The sequence below is a fragment of the Sorex fumeus genome, unplaced genomic scaffold (genome assembly GCF_029834395.1).
Source record: "Sorex fumeus unplaced genomic scaffold, SorFum_2.1 ptg000063l, whole genome shotgun sequence".
Lineage (NCBI taxonomy): Eukaryota > Metazoa > Chordata > Mammalia > Eulipotyphla > Soricidae > Sorex > Sorex fumeus.
The window spans coordinates 37896400-37918209 of NW_026606120.1; the positions used below are offsets into that span (position 1 = coordinate 37896400).

At 44.2% G+C, this 21810-nt stretch overlaps 1 protein-coding gene across 20 annotated transcripts in view; it reads right to left on the bottom strand.

Annotated features, from left to right (window-relative positions):
- Nucleotides 1-21810, bottom strand: part of KALRN (kalirin RhoGEF kinase) — a 792058-nt gene that overhangs the window by 78820 nt on the left and 691428 nt on the right. For 13 of the 20 annotated variants that reach the window (XM_056127408.1, XM_056127415.1, XM_056127407.1 and 10 more), the window contains 3 exons: nucleotides 7635-7918; nucleotides 6309-6413; nucleotides 3535-3630 (listed from right to left, as the gene is read on the bottom strand). In XM_056127408.1, the coding sequence (XP_055983383.1) occupies nucleotides 3535-3630; nucleotides 6309-6413; nucleotides 7635-7918 (485 nt within the window). The remainder of the gene's footprint in view (nucleotides 1-3534; nucleotides 3631-6308; nucleotides 6414-7634; nucleotides 7919-21810) is intronic. The other 7 variants (XM_056127411.1, XM_056127405.1, XM_056127430.1 and 4 more) reach the window with 3 other exon arrangements.

Consider the following 21810-nt stretch of genomic DNA (forward strand, 5'->3'; position numbering starts at 1 on the left):
TTTAAGTCCCACATATGAGACCAGAGGAGATCATTCTGTATCTGTCCCTCTCATACTGACTGACTTCACTCCGCATGATACCTTTTTACTTCTATCTACACTGCTGAAAACTTTGACTTTGTTTTAAAAAAAGGATGACTTTTATGGTTTGTTTGTTTTGGGGCCACAGCTGGCAATTCTCAGGTTACTCCTGGCTCTGCACTTAGAAATTTCTCCTGGTAGTACTTGGAGTTACCATATGGGATGCCAGGGATTGAACCTTGGTTGGTCGCATGCAAGGCAAATGTCTTTCCCACTGTAATTGATGGTGGTTTCAGGCCACATGTGGTGTGCTCAGGAATCACTTTTAGTGGGGTTCAGTAGTGATCTGAGCCCTTAGGGTGCTGGGGATCAAACTCAGATGGGTCACAGTTAAGGCCTATTTCTCTAGTTTCCTGAGAGGATGATTTTTAACAAACTGTTATATGATCTAAATTTATTTTAAAATCTACATCAGCATAAATAGAGGCATGTAGATTTGTAGATGATGGTAAACTAGTAGTGCTTAGTAAAGCAAAAGAAGTAACAAATGCTCTGTAAATAATCTGTAATCCTAAAAACTGATAATTTAGCATGTGAAGGGACCAAATCAATAGCTCAGACTATAAATGTAATACTAAAATTTTGTTAATTAGCATAAAATATTAGAAATACTTTGTTGGTAGATAAACGTTTGATAGTTGTATTTGGCTAAGAGGGGTTTGTTTGTTTGTTTGTTTGTTTTATAGGGGGTGGGTACACCTAGTGGTGCTCAGAGCTTCCTCCTGGTTCTGCAGTCAGGGATTACTTTTCTCAGGACTCAGGGGACCATCTAGGGTGCCACGGATTGAAACTAGAAAGGCCACATACAAGGCAAGTGCCCTATCTATTGCTACTATTGTTCTAGTCACTGGCTAAGAGTTTAATCAAAGTATCTGTTTCTACATAACTTTCATATAAGAATGTGTGAGTTCAGAGCCTGGAGCAATACAGAGACATCAGTTATAGACACTAACAATTTAGGTTTTGGATTTTAGTAATAGTACAGCAGGTAGGGCATTTATTTGCCTTGCATATGTCTGACCCTGGATTTGATTCCTGGCATCCCATTCGGTTCCCCAAGCACTGCCAGTAGTAATTTCTGAGTACGAAAGCCAGGAGTATCCCCTGAGCATCGCTGGGTACAACCCTGCACCACCTCCTCCAACCACAAATAAATTGGTGAGTTCAGATCACTAAAACTTTTGCAATGGCACCAAAAATCTCTCACTTTATTTACTCATATGCAGCCATACCTGACAAAGGATTCTGTCACCTGAGTCAACTAGAAAATTCTGCCATCCAATCATGTTAATACTTTCTCAGTAATTCTTTAGTGAGAGACAGCAACTGAAGATAGTGCATGTTTACAGCAGCTGAATGGCTTTATGAGCCCAGGTCATGCCTACAGAACTTTTGGAAACTCTTCATCCTTTCTTCCTATCACTATTCCTTTCAGTTCCAATGAACAGGTTTCTGCTAATGTAACACTCTTAAAAACTGTGTGTCTCCAGCATATGCCACAAGGATTTATTAGATTGGAGGGTCCTCTATAGATCCTTCCTGAATAGTAGAAAAGATTTGTTTTGTTCCTGAGTTACACCCAGCTGTACTCAGGGCTTACTCCCGGCTTTGTGATCAGGAATCACTCTTGGCAGAGCTTAGGGGCCTATATGTCATGCTGGGGATTGAAGACTGGGGTCAACCATGTGCAATGCAAGTTTGCTTTTCTTGTTCTGGTTCCAAGAAAGGATAATCTGTTTGGTTGGTCTTAGGGCCACACACAGTGGCCAGGGTTCACTTCTGGCTTATTTCTGGTTCTATGCTCAGGGATCTCTCCGGGTGGTACCAGATATCAAAAAGAAGTCAGGTGCAAGCATTTTAATTCCAGTACTATTCTATGACCAATAGAAAGGATAATTTTTTAGGAAAAAAATTTTATGGCATTTTGAGACAAGAGTGTGTTATCAGGCTGGAGATAAAGGAGAGCAAGTGAGAAGTGGTCAGAGAGGTATACTTTGAAAAGTCAATATAGTGCCAATGAGAGCACCCAAACTTCCATCCACAGACTGGAAAAATGGGAACAATGGACAACTTGAGGAGGAGTTACCAAAAACATCAACTCATTAAAAAAATTCTTTTGGGCAAATTAGGGAGGACATTTAGACGGAAAGAAGAAAGTCATGTAAGCTAAATTTCACTGGCACTCTATTAGCTGGAATTTCAAAACTGGAGTTACTATAATCAAAATTATGATCAGACAGCTTTAACTTAAGAGCACCCTTCATTTCCTTCTAATTCCGGGGCGAAGTGGAGAAGGACCTAAATGGTGCCCATTAACAGAACTGACCAAAGAAGTCTGGCAGAAGCACAGATATTTGTCCTAATGAGAGTTGGGGGCTGAGGGGAGGGGGACAACCAAATGAGTAACATGGATGAGGAGGATGGAAATGAAACTATTCTGAATTATCTTCCTATAGTGATACACTTGTATATACAGAATTCTTGGAAGAGAGAGAGGACCAGCTCTATCCCATAAAAGACCATTTCCCCAGACTTTGCAAACCCTGGACCAGCTCAACTCATTTAACCCCTTGCAATGATCTCACTGGTCCCCGAGACAGTCACTCAAGCCAATTTCAATGGCTTGTATTCTGTTCTCCATGTTCAGATAGAGATATGTATCAACCCCCATAATTTTTTTGTGGTGTGGTGCCACACATTTTTGCCCATCTCCCTCATAATTTTTACTCAGCAATTAACATTGCAAGCTAGAAGTCTATCTGAAATTCCAGAATAAAAAAATTCACTATGAAAGATCTAATTCTGTGACTTAGTGGCAAAATTCATTTCAGGGCTACTAGAAACATTTCACTGATGGTCCAAATGCCACTTGCCTATAGGCTAGTGGCCCAGCTTACGGGGACAAGCTATTTTGTCTTGGATATTTTTCAACTTTCATTCATGTCACAAGAGAGAAGACATGCTTCTTAAGGGCAAAAAAAAAAAATGTTGCCTTAACACAATCAAGGAAGCGTTAGAGATTATCAGGAGGTAAGGTGCTTGTCTTGAGCATAGCTGACATCACTTCAATCCCTGGAATTTCATATGGTCTCCCAAGAACCACCAGGAGTACACCTCATGTTGCCCCAAAATCCAGTCAAGGAAATGTTTCTTCATGCCTATTCCTAAGAAAAAGCAAAATGGAGGACTTCGTGGTGATGGCGATTTCTGGGTGTCACACTTGCTCTGGTCCTGGGGGTGGCACTCAGATCTCCCAAGTGTGAGGCAGGTGCTGAACTACTGAGCCACATCCCCAAAGAGGCAGAGCTCTTTAGAACCCATAATTAACTGGAAACAATAATATGGGAGGAATGAGATTCAGCACAAAGTGGAACATGGCAGATGAGGGCCAGCCCCCAGGAGCTGCACGGAGGTGAGACCCAAGCAGAACTGCCTCCAGCATCCACCACTTACCAGCTTGCTTTTGACCAACTGTTCTATTGCATTGACAAGGTCTGCGGCAGTAGGTACTTCGGCGGAAGCCTGCCGAGCTGCTAGCAAAGAGGAGGACTGCAAGACATTGAGCAGCAGAGGAAAAGCAGGTTAGCAAGGAACAAGGCGGAGTGATTAGGAAGCAAAACTGCAAGTCCAGGCTCAAGGCAGGTGAGGGAATCAAGTGAGGAAAAAGGGAGCTGAGGTGGGGAAGGGGTGTGGAGAAGCAGAGCAGGGTCACAGAGGCATTACTGAGGCTGGCCTTGGGAGGAGCTGAGTTCCAAGGAGACCATGAGGCAGCGACAGTCCCCAGTGATCACAAGGGCTAGAGGAAGGGCTGCCCCCACTGTTTTGAGGTAAGAAAGCTTGGGCCCCTACTTCCAACGTGTCTAAAGAAGAGAGATGTGGGGCTGGAGCTATAGCACAGCGGGTAGGGCGTTTGCCTTGCACATGGTCGACTCAGGTTCGATTCCCAGCATCCTATATGGTCCCCCGAGCACCGCCAGGAGTAATTCCTGAGTGCATGAGCCAGGAGTAACCCCTGTGCAAAGCCGGGTGTGACCCAAAAAGTAAAAAAATAAATTAATTAAAAAGAAGAGAGATGCTCCTTGTCTCAGTGAAGGGAGACCTTCAATATGGACTGAATTCCTCCTGCCCCAGCCCCACTTCCCTAAACACAGAAGTTCTTATAAGATGTCCACACTGGAACACTGTTCTGCAGGGCTTTGGCAGGAGAATGAAGTGCATTCAGACATAATGGGGACACTTAAAGTTCTTTTATATGATTGTAAAAACGATCTTCATCACTCTGTTCTGCCAGAATTCTGTTCAGTCTTTTTTGGTTTGTTTTTATTTTGGGGCCACACCTAGCAGTGCTCGGGGGGTTACTCCTGGCTCTGCACCCAGGAATCACTCCTGGTGGACTCAGAGGACCATATGGGATGCCAGGGATCGAATCTTGGTCTACTGTGATCAAGGCAAGCGCCTTACCTGCTGTACTATCACTCCAACCCCAAAGTTCAGTTTTACCTCTCCAAATATCCCAAGAAATCAAAAACAGAAACCAAATAGCAGGACAGAGGGATCATTGTATCTAAAAGGGACTTACCGGCCACCTACTTTGGGCTATGATAAGGGGGTAAATGTCTGTAAGTATGTCTGCATTCTCAGTTAAAAATAATCCAGAAGTATCATAATATACCCTCCCCCACCCCTACACACACACAAACTCATATAATAAGGAAAGATCTGGTTCGGTCTTGTTCTCATCTTGGTGTGAAACACAGGCATTTATGCCTGTGGGATTCTGGGATAGGCATCATGCATGCTTCCTGCCACTCCTCTCCCCAAGTCAAAGTCCAGGGCCACTGACACCACCCCAGGAGGGGCCACAGCAGCACATTTGTCATGGCAAGTCACAGAGAGCACAACCACAGCTTAATTATCACCCTATCTCTGAATCTGTGGTTTCTGTGTGTATGTGGGGGTGTGTGTGTATGTGGTATAGTAATATGTGAGTGCGTGTGTAATGTATGTGTGGTATGTTTATGAGTATGTGGTGTGTGAGTGTATGTGGTGTGTGAGTGTGTGTGATATGTGAGTATGTGGTGGTGGTGGTGATGGTGGTGGTGGTGGTGTGTGTGTGTGTGTGCGCGCGCGTGTGTGTGTGCGTGCACATTTGTCTGTGTGTAGGGGGTTTCTAATGTCTGCAGGTTAAATATCCACATGCAAAGCAGAGAGAATTAAACCCAGCCCTGATATCTCACCAGAAACATTGCCAAGATACTCTCGGAATTGCGTGCTCTGCAGTATAGTAAGGATTTGCCTCTGCCATGCATGCTGGTGCTCCACCTTAGAAGAGGTGACCCGCTGCAAGGTGAGAGTGCTCCAGAGCACAAAGAGACCCCAGAGTGGGGCTATACAACCACCACCACCACAGCCACCACCAAACAAGACTGAAAAACTAAAACCATCGTTTCAACCTCTAGGGCCCAATGGGCCAGGAGGAAACCAAACTAAAGCACAGAAAACCAAACCAAAAATGCAATGAATTGACAGTTGTAAAGAAAGCAAGTGGAGCAGCCAATATAGCTCCCAAGCCTCGGCTCTGTGCCTACAAACACTATGGACGTGCGTCTGCTCCAGAGCAATCTGGATAGGCACCTGATTGGGGCTGGTGGACACCCACACTGAGCCTTGGCCTGATGGTGAGCTGGGGAATTCCGAAGGACTTGGGAAACCTGGCAAATAAGTTTTTCCACTTTTAACACAGACTCGTCTCTTTGCAGCATCTCTATCCCTCATGCTGTGTGGGCAGAATTTCCACTGCACCAGACTTGACTGGAAGTTGCCTTAACTTGGACTTTGGAGTTGAGCATAGTGAAAACAATCAACTGAAACCCAGGTCATACAGTCAGGTACAGTGAAGAGACCATGACCTGGACTGCTTTGCACTCTCTTTTTGAGACAAACAGTTCCCCTTGGAATCTGCTGCTTCCAAAGGCAGAGCCAATACCCTGCACTGCAGGCTGAGACACTGGGCAGAGCCCCGCCCTGAGAATCCACACACCATTCCCAGGCCCAGAGCGGAGTCAGACCTGCAGGACCACTGCTGTTGGGCATCCCAGTCAAACACAGGACGAATCCAATCCTCACAGACTTCCATGGCCTGAGAGATAACAAACAAGGGAGAGAGCCACTCCCCATCATGCACACAAATGCAATCCCATCTAGGACACGGTGCTCCTTCAACCTACCATCTCGTCCTGGGTAGGGTCATTGTCGAAGATCTTCATAGGTGGAGGGAGAGGTGTGTGTGACTCTTCATCTGGCTCATCTTCACCCCAACCTTTCTTGCTCTTCTGGAACAAAAGAGCATCATTAATCACTGTTTCATATAAAGATGCCAATGCTTTAGGACTTACATGACTTTAAAGGTTTTTTGTTTGTTTATTTGTTTGTTTATTTTAGTGGTGCTGGGGATTGAACCCAAGGCCTCACACATGAAGGCATGTGCTCTGCCACTGAAATAATATCTAACCCTAGGACGTAGAATTTTGTTGTTGGGGGGGGGCTGTGTTCAGGGGTACCCAGGGACTACTCTTGGCTCTATTTTCTGGAGTCACTCCTGGCAATTTGGGGGTACTACGCAATCAGGGGAAGGGAAAATTCAAAGAGTGGTCAAAAGGGCCTAACTTCTTAAGTTTCAGACAGAGTTCTAAACCAACCTGCATATTGCTCCACTCTGTAGCTATTTTCAAACATAGGGAGCATAAAATTACAGTGTGTTACACATCAGAAAGAGTTTCTCAACCACATAAGTGACAAGAGTATGTTAGCCAGATAAGATCTATTTCATTTTCCAGACTAAACAAAAGTACCATATTTAGATGCAGACTGTTAGCTTCAGAAGGAACTTTTAGAGATTGTCCAGTCTGGTTCTTGGCTAACACCCGAGTCTCACCATAATGTAAGGTCAGACAGCTGCTTATAGCCTTCCAGTCCCTGTGTCCATCTAATTTGATAACGACTCATTTCATCATGGGGCGTGCCCCACCGAGTTCCTCCTAGCACACTGATGCTAGCATGTAACACCAGTGGCTCATATTTGGAAATGGTTTTATTAATACAAATTGCAGTGTCAGCATCAATGTTAAATCAAAACTCATCCTACTATCTACTCACACCTGTTAATCATAACTCTCTCTAAAGCAATCTGAATTTTTCTGCTTCCTTCAACATATGACAACGCGTGAAATACATGCAAAGAGCAAAATTGTCTCCACACAGTCTTCTGCTTTCCAAGTGAAAGGATCTCCATCTTTCTATCCTCATTCTCAAGGGTTTTTACAAGGTACAAAGTCACCTCACCAATTCACTCCCCTCACGCCAGGCTCCCATCTCCAATCTGGCAGAATCGTGTTAGATTCCAGGATATTCTAGAGGCTACCGTTCCTTGAAATGCTCACAAAGCAAACTGCCATGTACAAAGAAGGCCCAATAAGATCAAGGACTGGGAGCTGGCGCTGGTGCCTGGGGCAGCAGGCCTAGGAGGGATTATGTTCTTCATGGTAGGAAAGTACCTCATCAGCGCTGTCTCCCTGTGGGGTTGTTTCATCCCCAGGCTTAGGAGATCCCAGGTCGAAGCTCTTCCTGCCATCCCGTACTTTCTTCTGCTTCTTGATGTTTCCATCTGCTTTCCCACTGTTGAGGCGGCGCACGGGACTCGTCAGCCATTTCTTCAGGGTGTTGGTGGAACGCTTGGGCCCGGGAGAGCTATGAATGGAGTTCAGGGAGGACTGAGCCTGCAGGTTGGCCACTGACTCAGACTTGCCTCCATTTTCACTCGAGGAATGGGAATATGCATCTGAGGAAAAAATGGAGAAACAGAAGTAATGAAGGCAGGTTGCCAGTCCAGGAGCAAGACACCACCATGCCCAGTAGTTAGAACACAGAGCAGAATTCAAGACTGGCAGTAAACCTTGGGCCAGTGACCCCTCATAAGAGCAGCAGTCACAGCTGGCACTCAGCTTTTCTTTTCTTTTTCTTTTTTTAATTTTTATTAGTGAAACACCATGAGGTACAGTTGTAGACTTACAAATTTTTATGCTTGGGTTTCGATTATACAATGATCAAATACCCATCCCTCCATCAGTGCCCATTTTCCACCACCATGGATCCCAGTATCCCTTCCATCCCCATCCCCCCCATCCCACCCTGCCTCTGTGGCAGGGCATTCCCTTTTGTTTTCTCTCTTCTTCTGGGTGTTGTGGTCTGCAAAAGAGGCATTGAGTGGCAATCATATTCGGTCCATAGTCTACTTTCAACATGCATCTCCCCTCCTGGGAGGATCCTCCAAACACCCTTTATTTGGTGCTCCCTTTTCTATCTGAGCTGCCCTTTCCCCTAGAATGCCCGGCTGGCCTCTAAGCCATGGAGTAATCCTCCTGGTACTGATCTCAGCTATTCTTGGGTATTAATCTCCTATTTTGTTACTTTATGTTCCCCAGATGAATGCAATCTTTTTATGTCTATCCCTCTCTTTCTGACTCATTTCGCTTAGCATGATACTTTCCATGTAGTACCACTTGTATGTAAATTTCATGACTTCATCTTTTCTAACAGCTACATAGTATTCCATTGTGTAGATGTACCAAAGTTTCTTTAACCAGTCATCTGTTCTTAGGCACTCAGGTTTTTTTCAGATTCTGGCTATTGTAAAGAGGTACTCAGCTTTTCACAGGTAAGAAAGGCCATTGCAGGGGAGGTCAGTACAGCGGCTGGCAGAAGACAAAGACCCCTGCCTTCAGGGAGGAAAGTCAAGACCAGAAGTAAGAATTACAAATGAATCACAGTGGCACAAAGAATCTGTTGGCATATTCTAAAGTTTTGTTCAGATCTAGGTTTTATTTGCACAGGCCTCTTTTGTAGCTCGTGCACACACCTACACAGAGATGTGGTGAGGGGAGGGCAGTTACAGAGAAAGGAGAAGCACCTAAAAATAAAGATCAGTTCACCAAATAGAACGTGATTGATTGCCAAAGGTAATCTAGTGAAGGTTGGGCAAGAAGCAGGTAAAGCTCAGAGGAGCAGGCAGACCTGCCTAAAAGCATTTCGTGGAGGAGAGGTATCTGGACTGTGGACAGCGGGAGGATAAGGGGAAACTCAGCAGGGACAAGAGCACAGAGGCAGAAAGATTGAAATAAAGGTCAAGAGAGACGCTGTACAGAGATAAGTAATGGGGCCAGAGAAATAGTAAAGCAGGTGTGGTGCTTGCCATGCAAGCGTCTGACATGGACTCAATCAATCCCTAGGACCCCAGAAGGTCCCTGGAGGCCCCGCTAGGAGTGATCCCTGAGTGCAGAGCCAGATAAACCCTGATGGGGGTATGGTGTCACCAGAAGATCAACCTGTACCTGCGGGGCGAGTGCATCAACAGCTTGACGATGTCTTCAGACTTTCAGATACCCCAAAATTGCTGCTGTGCTTTTGGCCAGACTCCAACAACTTGGGGCAAGTTTACCAAGAAATTAAATGGCCAAAAGTTAGGTATATGGGAGCCACACCCACAAACCACTTCCGACTCAGCTATGTAAGCTCACTTATTGGCCTTATTTCAGAGACCCATAAATCTTGAACGAGATCAAAAGATGCAGCTAGGGCCTGTAGCATGGAGGTAGGTAGGAACACGTGATTGAGAGCTCCAGGTCCACTTGGACAGGGACTGGGACTCTTCCCCTCAGGTCCCCAGTTTTCCAGTAGCTTGGCAGTCACACCCACAAATCACCCCCGGAGCCATGTAATCTCATCAAGAGACTATAAACTAAAAGTCCTGGAAGAGAACAACACAGAATTTCCTGGACATTATATTCTATCCATAACAAGCAATACAAAAAAAATTGTCTAGCTTTGCCTTTTCAGCAGGTTTGAAAGGTGGTGAGACTGGCGTTGAAATATCAAATGTAACCAAAATAGAGAGTATGGGGGAAAGTGTCTATCACACAGGCACGGTAAGGGTTGGAACGGGGGTAAGGATGGGGGAATGCTGGGGAATTTGGTGTGCTGGTAAAGGGACGGGTGTTTGATGACTCTATGACTGACGCTCAAACACGAAAGCTTTGTAAGTGTATCTCATGGTGAATCAAAAAGAAGGGGTGGGGGAAATAATAATAAAATAATAAAATTAACATTCTGGGGGGGCTGGAGTGATAACATAGTCGATAGGGCATTTGCCTTGCACACGGTCAACCCGGGTTCAATTCCCAGCATCCCAAATGGTCCCCTGAGCACTTCCAGGGGTCATTTCTGAGAGCAGAGCCAGGAGTAATCCCTGTGCACCGCTGGGTGCAACCCAAAAAGCAAAAAAAAAAAAAAAAAAACAAAACAAAACCCCAAAACATTCTGAATAAAAAGAGTAAAAGTAATGTGGAGTTCATGCCCAATTCAATCTGCTTAATCAATGGCTGAATAAATAGCAGTATTCCTACATTATATAAAAAAAAAAAAAAGCCCTGAGCACCACTGAGTGTGGCACCAAAACAAAACAAACAAACAAAAAGATTAATGAGAGTGTTTAATAATAATCAAAATGAGTAGGAGCTTTACTGTGAGAAACCTGAGGAAATGACAGGACACAAGGGTTTGTCCAAGCTGACACGGTGATGACTCTATGCAGACTGAGAGGAACAGGAACCCAGGGAGTCACACACTAGCCTGCACAGGAACTCAGAGGCAGGAACTTCCCGGAGCAAGAAGTGATACTGTTAGATTTCAGGCCAGAGATCAAAGGTGAGAGCAAAAAAAAAAAAAAAAAAAAAAAAAACACACAACAAACCCCAAAAAACAACAATCAAAGGTGAGAGCCTCTGAGCTTCTCCTCTCATTCACAACTGGCCTCAGGGCTGGAGCAACAGCAAGGGAATTCCTTGCATTCCACCAACCCTGGTTTGATCCTCAACACCCCACAAGGTCTCTGAAGCCTGCCAGGAGTGATCCTTGAGTGCAGAGCCAGGAGTAAGCCCTGAGCACCAACTGGTGTGGCCAAAACTATAACAAAACAAAACAAACCTCCAAGATGGTCTTTTGAAACTAGCTGACTAGCTTGTCCTGGTCCCCTGCCACCACTGTGCCAATGACTTTCATCACTGTGTGTTGTGTGCCACCCTGGCACACTGATTTTTAATTCTTTTATAGGGACCATTTCCAGGGACACTTGGTCTGGGCCAGGCCTGCTGGTGCTAGGGGTGTGTGTGTGTGTGCTGGAGGTGGGGGAAGGGAGGGGAACAGGGTCAGGGGTACCTGGGCCACACCTCAAGTGAGAGGAACAAAGCTTAGGACCTTGTACATGGTACTGAGCTTTGTCCCTTGGCACATGCTCTAGCACCCGCAGTATCGCCCAGGCTGATAAAACCAAATATATGAGGAGGTATTTAAACAAATGATTGCAGGGATATTTTACACCTTTATTGTCTCAAAGACTGAATCACCTTTTTATATAGTATCTTCCTCCTAGTACAAGGTCTCATACGGTCATGGAAGGGCTCTGGAGTAGACGCAGCCAACAGAGAAGAAACAAAGCCCTAAATAAGGGGAATGCTTGTTTTTGCCTGCAGAGCTGCCTCTGGTTTCTACAACTGATTGGTCCAACCTCAAGGGTTAAGCTAAGGCCCTTGACCCTGCAGCAAATTTCTTAGCCACTTCTTAGTTCTGTGCATCCTTTGAAAACAACAGCAGGCTATCTGCTTCTAGAATTCACACAAATCAAGGTCCAAAACTGAGCTCCCTAGTTATAAAAAGGCTTATTCTGCTCAGAATATTTGAGGATAAACTGATGTGGTTGGCGTCCCTTTAAGAACAAAGTTGTACTCTTATCTTAGAAAATTCCTTGCTGGCTTTGGTCTTGGGTGTGTTGACTTTACTTCTGAATTATTTGGTATGGGTCAAACTCAGAAACTTGGGTAAGATGAATATCTCCTCTGTGCTGCTCCTGGAACCAGGACCTCTTATCTTCCTGCTGATAAACTGCAGAAAGTTTCATTCACCAGGCCCCTGTTATGCTACAGGACTGTTAAACACCAGTTCTCAAAATTTAGATTCATCATCACACACTGTGTTAGTAGAACCAGAGGCCCAGCTATAGGGCATGATTTTTGTGTCACTAGGCCATGGTTGGTGGCTGAACAGACACTGGAGAGTGACTGCAGAAACTGTCCAGGTCCTCTGTTCCTTGAAAATGCTGGCTTTGAGGTTCAAACAAAGCAAAACTTGAGTAACTAGTCCTCTTCTCCTTCTGCCACCTGGTTCTGCTTTGGGGCATTCTGTTTAGAGTATGAATTGCAAAACACAAATTAAAAATCAAGAGTATTCTCAATTTTATTGTTTCAAGTTGATTTTTTGAAAACGATGAGGGCCATTCAACCACAGCTCACAGGAAAAATCATTTAAGAGTTGGAATGCATCATTTAGTTAGGATTGAGACAGGACCACATGAACACATGGTTATAAAAGAATGTTGAATTATTTAATTTAAAACTTAGGACTTGTAAAAAATGGCTGATATATTATGCTTATCCAATTTTAAGAAGATTCAATGAGCTGATTGAGAATTAATTTTCCTATCTTTCTAGGCATTAACAGTTAAGTGACTATTGTATGAATGACAATAATGATACTGTTATCTCATCAAATATTTCAGAGTTAAGGTAGGTCTATGATTTCTTAAAGTCAGAAAAACAATATTCATAGTTAATAACTGACAGTTAAACACATATTCATCTTATTTTTAATCTTAATTTAGCCTCTATAAAATTGTAAAAAGAAGCATCTCTTGGGCTGGGGAGATAGTATAGAAGTTAAGGTGCTCTGTTTGCATCCAGCTGACTCTGGTTCAATTCCTGGCACTGCCAGATGTGATCCTGAGTACAAAGCCAGGAGTGAACCCTGAGCATTGCTGGGTTCTGCTCAAATTCCCCTCTCTTCCCAAGGACTATTTATTTAACATTTCAGATATGCATTTATATAAAATCTGTTAAAAAGTTTTAATTCTGGAGACAGTCTCAAAAGTACTAGTTCTACAGGGAAAGCAATGGATGTTTAAATGGGGGGTAAAGGTAAAGGTAAGGTAAAGGCCCTCCCGTTGATCGTCGATTTGCTCGAGCGGGCCCAGTAACGTCTCCATTGGAGACTTTGTTGTTACTGTGTCTGGCATATCGAATACTCTCGGTAGCTTGCCGGGCTCTCCGAGAGGGGCGGAGGAATCGAACTCGGGTCGGCCATGTTGGCCGCTTGTAAGGCGAACACCCTACCCGCTGTGCTACAGGGAAAGCAATGGATGTTTAAATGGGGGGGGGGGGGTGGGAAATCCGTGTCTTGAGTGGGATTAGAATCTGGACATTTCTACTTGCTCCCAGGCTCCAAGCCAATGTTTTCTGTTCAGTCCTGAGGCATAGAAACAATCCTCACACCTCGTACTGGGTTGTCTATCACTGAGAAGACAGATGGGTTTCTTCCTACACATTATGTCAAAGTTTCCCAAATGTTCTGGTTGTGTACAACTTGCTTTCTAAATAAGAAAAAACAAATCAAAACAGACATACACACACACACTAATTTTATGATGAAATATTTTGTTTTTGGACTACACCCAGCAATGCTTAAGGCTTAATCTTGACTTTGTGCTCAGGGATCACTCCTGGAAGACCTCAAGGATCCACTTATGGTACAGGGGATAGAACCCAGGTTGGCTGCTTAAAGGGCAAGTACTCTTTCTGCGTACTATCTCACCAGTCTGGAAATATTTTTAAGATACAGAATAATACAGAAAAAAGCAATATCCATGTAGATGTTATACCAATTAGGACTAAGAAATATAAATATTTTTGTCATCGTTGCTTCAAGTTTTAAATAAAGATTCAGGCTTTCTTGAAGGTTTTTTCTTTTTCCCTAATTGGAATTCTGCCTCTGGGCTCCCATTCAAGAATGAAGGCCTCTTCCCAATCCCTGAACATCCTTCCAAGCCTTGGGCAGCCATCTTCTTGGCAGACAAATACAACATTTTGAGTTTAAAGTTTTGTATAGTTATCAAGTAGATGCCATTTGTAACATACTCATTTATTCAAAAATTTTTTGAGGTTTATCATTCATGTTCCTACAAGTAGATAAAGTTCATTAATTTCAATTGCTGAATAATATTTCATAGGCATATCATAAAGCTTATAGTATATTTTCCTAATGAGAGATGTTTAGGTTACTACATATGTGTGTGTTTGTGTGTGTGATGTTTGTGTATGATATATGTGTGTACGTATACACACACACACACACACACACTTAGTTATCATTATAAGCAATCCCATATAGATCTCTGTATACATGAGAGAATACTGCAAACTTCCTCTGGGAAAGGTATTTTAAAAAAATTTCCAGTGGCCAGAGCGATAGTACATTTAGTACAGATACAGATAGTACAGACATAGCATAGATAAAGATAGTACAGAGGTAGGGCATTTGCCTTGCACACAGCCAACCTGGATTCTGTCCCTGACATCCCATATGGTCCTCCAAGCAATGTCAGGAATAATTCCTGAGTGCATAACTAGGAACTAGTGCCACAACCATGCTGAGACCACTCTCCACACGCATGAAGGTACTGGCAGAGGAACAAAGGCATGCGGGTCCCAGGGCTGAGATCTACAAGCCTGCTCGGATCCGGGCTGAGCATCTTCCACCCAGATCCTCCATCTTCCAGTAGGCAGGGGTCACACCCACCAACTGTCTGCTGGCGCCGTGTAATCCCATCAATGGCCAAGACCCAGAGACTATAAAACCCAGCTCCCGGAAGTGTGCGGTTGCATTTCTGGCCGCGCCACCTTATTATCTTATTCTTACTTTGGACAACCTGGCAGGCTACCGAATGTAACCTGCCCACATGGCAGAGTCTGGCAAACTCCCCGTGGTGTACCCAATATACCAAATACCAGTAACAATGATGGGTCTCATTCTCCTAACCCTGAAAGAGCCTTGAATATGGCACTTTTTAAAATCTCAGGGCTACGGCAAAGGAGACGTTACTGGTGCCTGCTCGAGGCAATCGACGAACAACAGGATGATCGTGATCATGATCGCATAACTAGGAGCAACCCTAAAAATATCCAGGTGTGGCCCCTCAAAATTTCCAGACTGTTCAGGATTAGTAATTCAGTATTAATAAAATTTAAAACATTTATAAAATAGTTACTAGCTTGAGTCTTGTGGAAATGTCACATTGCTATAAATTGCTTCTATTCATTTTCTGCACTTGATCTCACTAAAGCATCAAAGGCGTGTGGATCTCAGGGAGAAACGCCTGGGTTGTGTCATGCCAATTTATCACCAAACATGAGTAAAAGTTCCCATCTTCCTACATTTCTCCTTAGTCCTTAATTCTAAACTAACTAATTCTATATAATTATTTATGGCATCTCTGGAAAATTTGTATGTTAAATCAAAGCATGACTTAAAAAATTGAGATGAGCGGCTAGAGCAGTAATATAGCAGGTAGGGTGTTTGCCTTGCATGTGGCTGACCTGGGTTTGATTCCTAGCATCCCACATGGCCCCCTGAGCACTGCCAGGAGTAATTCCTGAATGCAGAGCCAGGAGCAACCCCTGAGCATCACTGGTGTGACCCGAAAAGAGAAAAAAAGAAAACTGAGATGAAAATAGGATGTTTCAGGAAGAATCAAGGAAATAAAAGTTAAAACCCCTATGTCTAGATCAACAGGAAATGCAGTCTGGAGTCGGCATCTCTGTCACAAACAAAAGAAAAGAAAACCTGGCACTGCAGTCCAGGAAGTTGAAGCCCCAACTGCACAGGTTCGGAGTGGAATTAGCTCACCTGATGGGTTACAGAAACAAAGAGATGTGAATGAATTCAAGAAAACCCAAGTGAGGGCTCAGGAGAACATGCAAGGGCTGGAATATATGCTTTGTAAGCAGGAGCCCAAGGCTCAACTTCTGACCATGAAGCACAAGGCTCATGCAGGGCGTGGCCCCAGAACTGCTGAGTGTGGTCCAGCAAAGGCAAATCCATAGTGCTGGGAGCTACCAGGGCCATAGGACAAGATCTCTGAGGCCACGAGGCGCCAGGGATCTCAGCCTGTAGGGATTCTGCCACAAGAGCTACCATCTAGTCCACGTACTTCCACTTTCATGTTACACCTAGAAAAAACTTTCAGTTTTGTTGTAGTGTAAAGCTTGTAAGACTCTTCCAAAGGAAAAATTCATTGTGTAAGAGAAATCATCAGAGTCCAAGTTCAGAATGAGGTGAGTACCTGAATGCCTGATGAGCATTCTGGAAACAGGGATTAGGACTGTCCTGTTCACTAATCACCAGAGGCTAATTCAACTTCTCTGGACCCCAAAGGGGCTGAATGTGTAAAGAGGCCGGACGTCCTAGACTAAAAGAAGATAGTTCTCTTGGGCTTATATGTTTAGTATCCCTCAAAGGCCAGGACTGTGTCACTGGAAGAGTGAGGCTGGGTCTATAGACAATAAAGATCTGTAGGTACAGCTGAAGGTCTCAGTGGACTCTGAGTTCCCCAGAGGCAGATGAGGCTGGACCACCAGTGGCCTAAGGCTCCTCAACTAAAGGATGAAAAACACCTCAATGCATTCTTCTGGAGTTCACTAACAGTTTCGATCACACCCTAATGGCATGTAAACATTTAGCTGACCTGTTATACAATTACTAAAAAATACAGGTCTATTTTTAAAAAAATTTTATTAGTGAAACACTATGAGGTACAGTTGTAAACTTACAAATTTTTGTGCTTGGGTTTCGGTTATACAATGATCAAATACCCATCCCTCCACCAGTGCCCATTTTCCACCACCATGGATCCCAGTATTCCTTCCACCCCCCCCACCCCACCCCCGCCTCTGTGGCAGGGCATTCCCTTTTGTTCTCTCTCTCCTATTGGGTCCTGCGGTTTGCAATAGAGGCATTGAGTGTCAATCATGTTCAGTCTATAGTCTACTTTCAGCATGTATCTCCCATTCTGGGAGGATCCTCTCAACACCCTTTATTCAGTGCTCCTTTCTCTATCTAAGCTGCCTTTTCCCCTAGCATGTGAGGCTGGCCTCCAAGCCATGGAGTAAACCTCCTGGTACTTATCTCAGCTATTCTTGGGTGTTAGTCTCTTATTTTGTTACTTTATGTTACCCAGATGAATGCAATCTTTCTATGTCTATCCCTCTCTTTCTGACTCATTTAGCTTAGCATGATACTTTCCATGTAGTACCACTTGTATGTAAATTTCATGACTTCATTTTTTCTAACAGCTACATAGTACTCCATTGTGTAGATGTACCAAAGTTTCTTTAACCAGTCATCTGTTCTCGGGGGTTTTTCCAGATTCTGGCTATTGTAAAGAGTTCTGCAATGAACAAACAAATGAAGATGTCATTTCAACTATATCTTTTTGCCTCTCTGGGATATATTCCAAGGAGTGGTATTGCTGGGTCAAATGGGAGCTCAATTTCTAATTTTTTGAGAATTGTCCATACTGTTTTCCAAAAGGACTGTTTTCCAGTCGGCATTCACACCAGTAGTGAAGGAGGGTCCCTTTCTCACCACATCCATGCCAACACTGGTTGTTTTGTTCTTTAATACAGATCTATTTGTTCTATATTAATCACACTTGTTTTATTTAGCTGGTGAATGGTTAATAAACATCTCCACCATAATACTCTATTGAGAACTGGGGTTCCAAATGCTGTCATCAGAAGAAATCTACTTTCCACTAGGTATTTGTAAGAGAGTCCGTTGACACTTTGATCTTCTGTATTGCTTTATTTCCAATGATATAGAAATAATTTCATCTTTATTATTATCTGTAACTTTTGAGCTATATAAGGCAATACATTGCAATATGTCTATCTGCAGAATTATATTCCCAAATGTTCCTGTTTTAATTTTCTAGAAATAATTTATTTAATCTAAAAATTATGGAAGTATCATCTGTATATTATTTTCATCCAAAAATATCACACATCTAGAAATGGTTGCATAATGAGGTCAAGTAGATTCTGTGGGTACCAAATCCATAGATTCATTTGTTTATAGATGTAAAGGGCACACAACTGATAGTACTAAATATCCTTGCAATAGAAGACTGCAGATTTTTTTGTGGCATACTGAGAAGAGCCAAGCTCCTAGGGTGGCCTCTTCAGCTTAGGTGGCGAGGTTATGAACAGTGAGTGGCTGGCACAGCTGGCTCCCAGCAACCATTTGGCTAGTCATCTTGGTGCCGGAGCCACTTGGTGCTTGGAATGAAGGACACTGCTATGGTGACAGAAATATTACATGGGGGAGGGGTGCATCAGCCTGGTCTAGAACTATTTTTTAATGCTAGGAAGAAAACTGTCCTTGAAGTTGCTCTGATCACAAATTCAGACTACACTTGGCAAATTTAGACTACCTCTTGACTCAGGGTATTTCCTGTCTCATCTCCTTTTTAATTAATTTTTTTAAAATCATAGTTTAGATAACAGGTTAACAATCATGTTTAAATTTGTTAAACTGATATACAAAGTTACTGCCACTGAAGTGTCCACGACCCTCCTCTATCCCATCCTAAGTTTCCTCTAGTCCGACCTTCCCACCTCAACCCTTCTCACACTTCTTAGTCATACACAAGCCTCACATGCATCTCAAAGCCTCTGTTTCCTGCTCATTATGCCCGAGAATTCATATTTAGTTCAGAAATCTCTTCTCCCATGAGTCATTTGCAAGCCTACCATGGTTTCCTTTACCTCTTTACTCAGGTTTCACTTAATCACTTAACTCCCCGTTAGTCGTCGATTTGCTCGAGCGGGCGCCAGTAACGTCTCCATTTGTCCCTGTCGCGTGCTAGTGTAGCCCAATGGCATCTCTTAGCTCCGGGAACATGGAGGGCCTCAAACCGATCGTTCATGATCTTGACAAAGAAGTCTGACCATCTGGTAGGTGGGCGGCCACGCGGTCTCTTAACATCCCGTGGAATCCAATCAGTAACAGCTCTAGTCCAACGGTCGTCTTTAAATCTCATTACGTGACCAGCCCATCTGATTTTTGACACCTTGGCAAATGAGACAGCGTCCCTGATCCTTGATCGTCGACGGATGTCAGAATTCCGGATTCGTTCTCTCATTTGAGTGAAACGTGATATTCCAAGCATAGCTCTTTCTATTCTTCTTTGGGAGACCTGAATGGCGTTCTCATCTTGTTTGCGTAGGGCCCAGGTCTCTGAGGCATATGTTAATGCAGGAAGAACAGTGGAATCAAAGAGATGTGCCCGGAGCCGGAGGTTCTTCGTCCTCTTAGCTATTTCTTCGACGTTCTTGAAGGCGTTCCAAGCCGCTCTCTTCCTCCTGCGCAGCTCGGGTGCCAGGTCATTTGTCATGTTGACCTCTCGACCTAGGTACACATAGCTGTTGCATTCGGAGATGGTCGTTCCATTGAGAGCGAATGGGGCATCAGGAACAAGATTGTTTCTCATAAACATTGTCTTCGTAAGATTCAGCTGTAGTCCTACCTTTCCACACTCATGGTCAAAGTCGGCCAGCATTTGTGCCGCTTGGCTGATGTTTGGTGTTATTAAAACAATGTCATCAGCAAAGCGGAGGTGGTGTAGTTGCCGACCATCTATCTTCACTCCCATTCCTTCCCATTCCAGTCGTCGCATGATGTTCTCGAGGGTGGCACTGAAGAGTTTCGGTGAAATGGTATCACCCTGCCGCACCCCTCTCTTGACATCAACGATCACTTCTTTGTAGAATGGTGAGATCCTGGTAGTGAATCCGCAATACAGCTCACGGAGGATCCTGATGTATTGGGCTTGAATGCCCTGATTGGCTAGGGCTTCAATGACCGCTTCCGTCTCAACAGAATCAAAGGCCTTCTTTAAATCAATGAACGTTAAGCAGAGCGGCATCTTGAACTCCCGAGAAACCTCAATGAGTTTGGTTATCGTGTGGATATGGTCGATGGTGCTGAATCCTTTGCAGAACCCTGCTTGCTCACATGGTTGTCCTTCATCTAGTGTTCTGCCAATCCTATTCAGGATGACTCAAGTGAACAACTTGTAGATGACAGACAATATGCAGATCGGGCAATAGTTACCAATGTCATGGATGTCTCCCTTCTTGAACAGTAGTACGGTCCTGCTGGTTTTCCATTGAGACGGAACCTTGCATTCAGACAGGTAGCGAGTGAAGAGCCGAGCCAGTGTATTGATGAGTACTGACGGCAGGTTCTTCAGGTGTTCAGGTCTGACCTTGTCTGGGCCGGGTGCTGTTTGCTTCTTTACTGACGAAATGGCGTGTCGGATTTCGGAAGGGAGAACGTTGGGAACGACATACCCATCCTGTGGAATTTGGTATGTCGGCAAGTGGACATGGCTATCGAAGAGATTTGAGTAGAAGTCATGGATAATCTTCTCCATTGCCGTTCTGGAGGATGTGATGGATCCATCAGGACGTCGGAGGGCAGTCATCTTGGTCTTATAGTTGGCGAAGGACAGGCGGGCGTTACGAATACTTTTCCCGGCTTCTGCCGCATCTACCAGTACTTCTGCTCTTCTCTCTTTGAGGTCTTTCTTGATCGCATCTCTGCACTGCTTTGCAAGCTCGGACGTTAGCTTGCGGTTGCCTGAGGCATGCACCAAACCACGCTGGCAAATTAGCTCAAGAGTTTTCAAAGATAGGCGACTTTTTGTGGCTATCTCTCTCTTGGCGTTCCTCGCACATTCATGGAGGTGCTGAACCAGTCGATCATATTCCTCGTCAATGTTGTCAACATTGGCATCTTCCCATGTTGCCGCAATAGTACCAAAGAGTTCCCAGTTGGTGGTCATTCTGGGAGTTCTCTTTTTGAACTTTGCAGCCCTTTCTCCCCGCTCTGTGAAGTAGAATTTTGCACGAAGGAGACGGTGGTCTGATCCCGTTCGAAATTTTGGGACAACAGCGACATCAGTCAGGCAAAACCGTCGATTGAATATGATGTGGTCTATTTCGTTGTGGAATCGTCCACCGGGAGACTCCCATGTCCATCGTTTAGATTCTGCCTTCTGGAACTGTGAGTTACCATGAATGGTCTTGGTCGACATGATGAACTCAGACAGTCTCTCACCCTGTTCGTTCCATTCTAGGCCATGGGTCCCGATGTGAAGTTCTTCAGCTGATCTTCTCGGTCCTATCTTGCCATTAAAATCACCCACAATGATCTTGTAGAAGGTGTGGTCTTCTTTATAGAACTTCTCTAGCTCCATGTAGAACTTTTCGATTTCTCTTTCATCATAATGAGATGTTGGTGCGTAGACAACGAAGATAGAAACTGCAGGCAGTGAGCCACATCTATTCAAATGTAAACGTCCGATTCGGGTTGTTAGGCATTCGAATGAATCAATGCTCTTGGCCAAGTTTGTGTTGACAAGGACACCGACGCCTCCGACACCTCTTTTATCGCATGTTCCGAGGAACAATTCTTCTCCAGTGTCGAAAATGGCATGGTGAGATTCGTGCCTTCTTGTCTCGGTCAGACCAATGATGTCGTACTTGATCATTCGCGCTTGTACCATCAGGTCCTCGATGGATGCATCTGATGCTAGCGTACGTGCATTGAAAGTACAGACGATCATTTTTGTCTTCCTTCGTTGTGGCAGCCTAGGTCGGCCTTGAGATTTTGTCGGCCTCTCCTTTCTCATTCTTCTCAGTGCTGCCATGTTGGTGAAGCCTTCAGGGT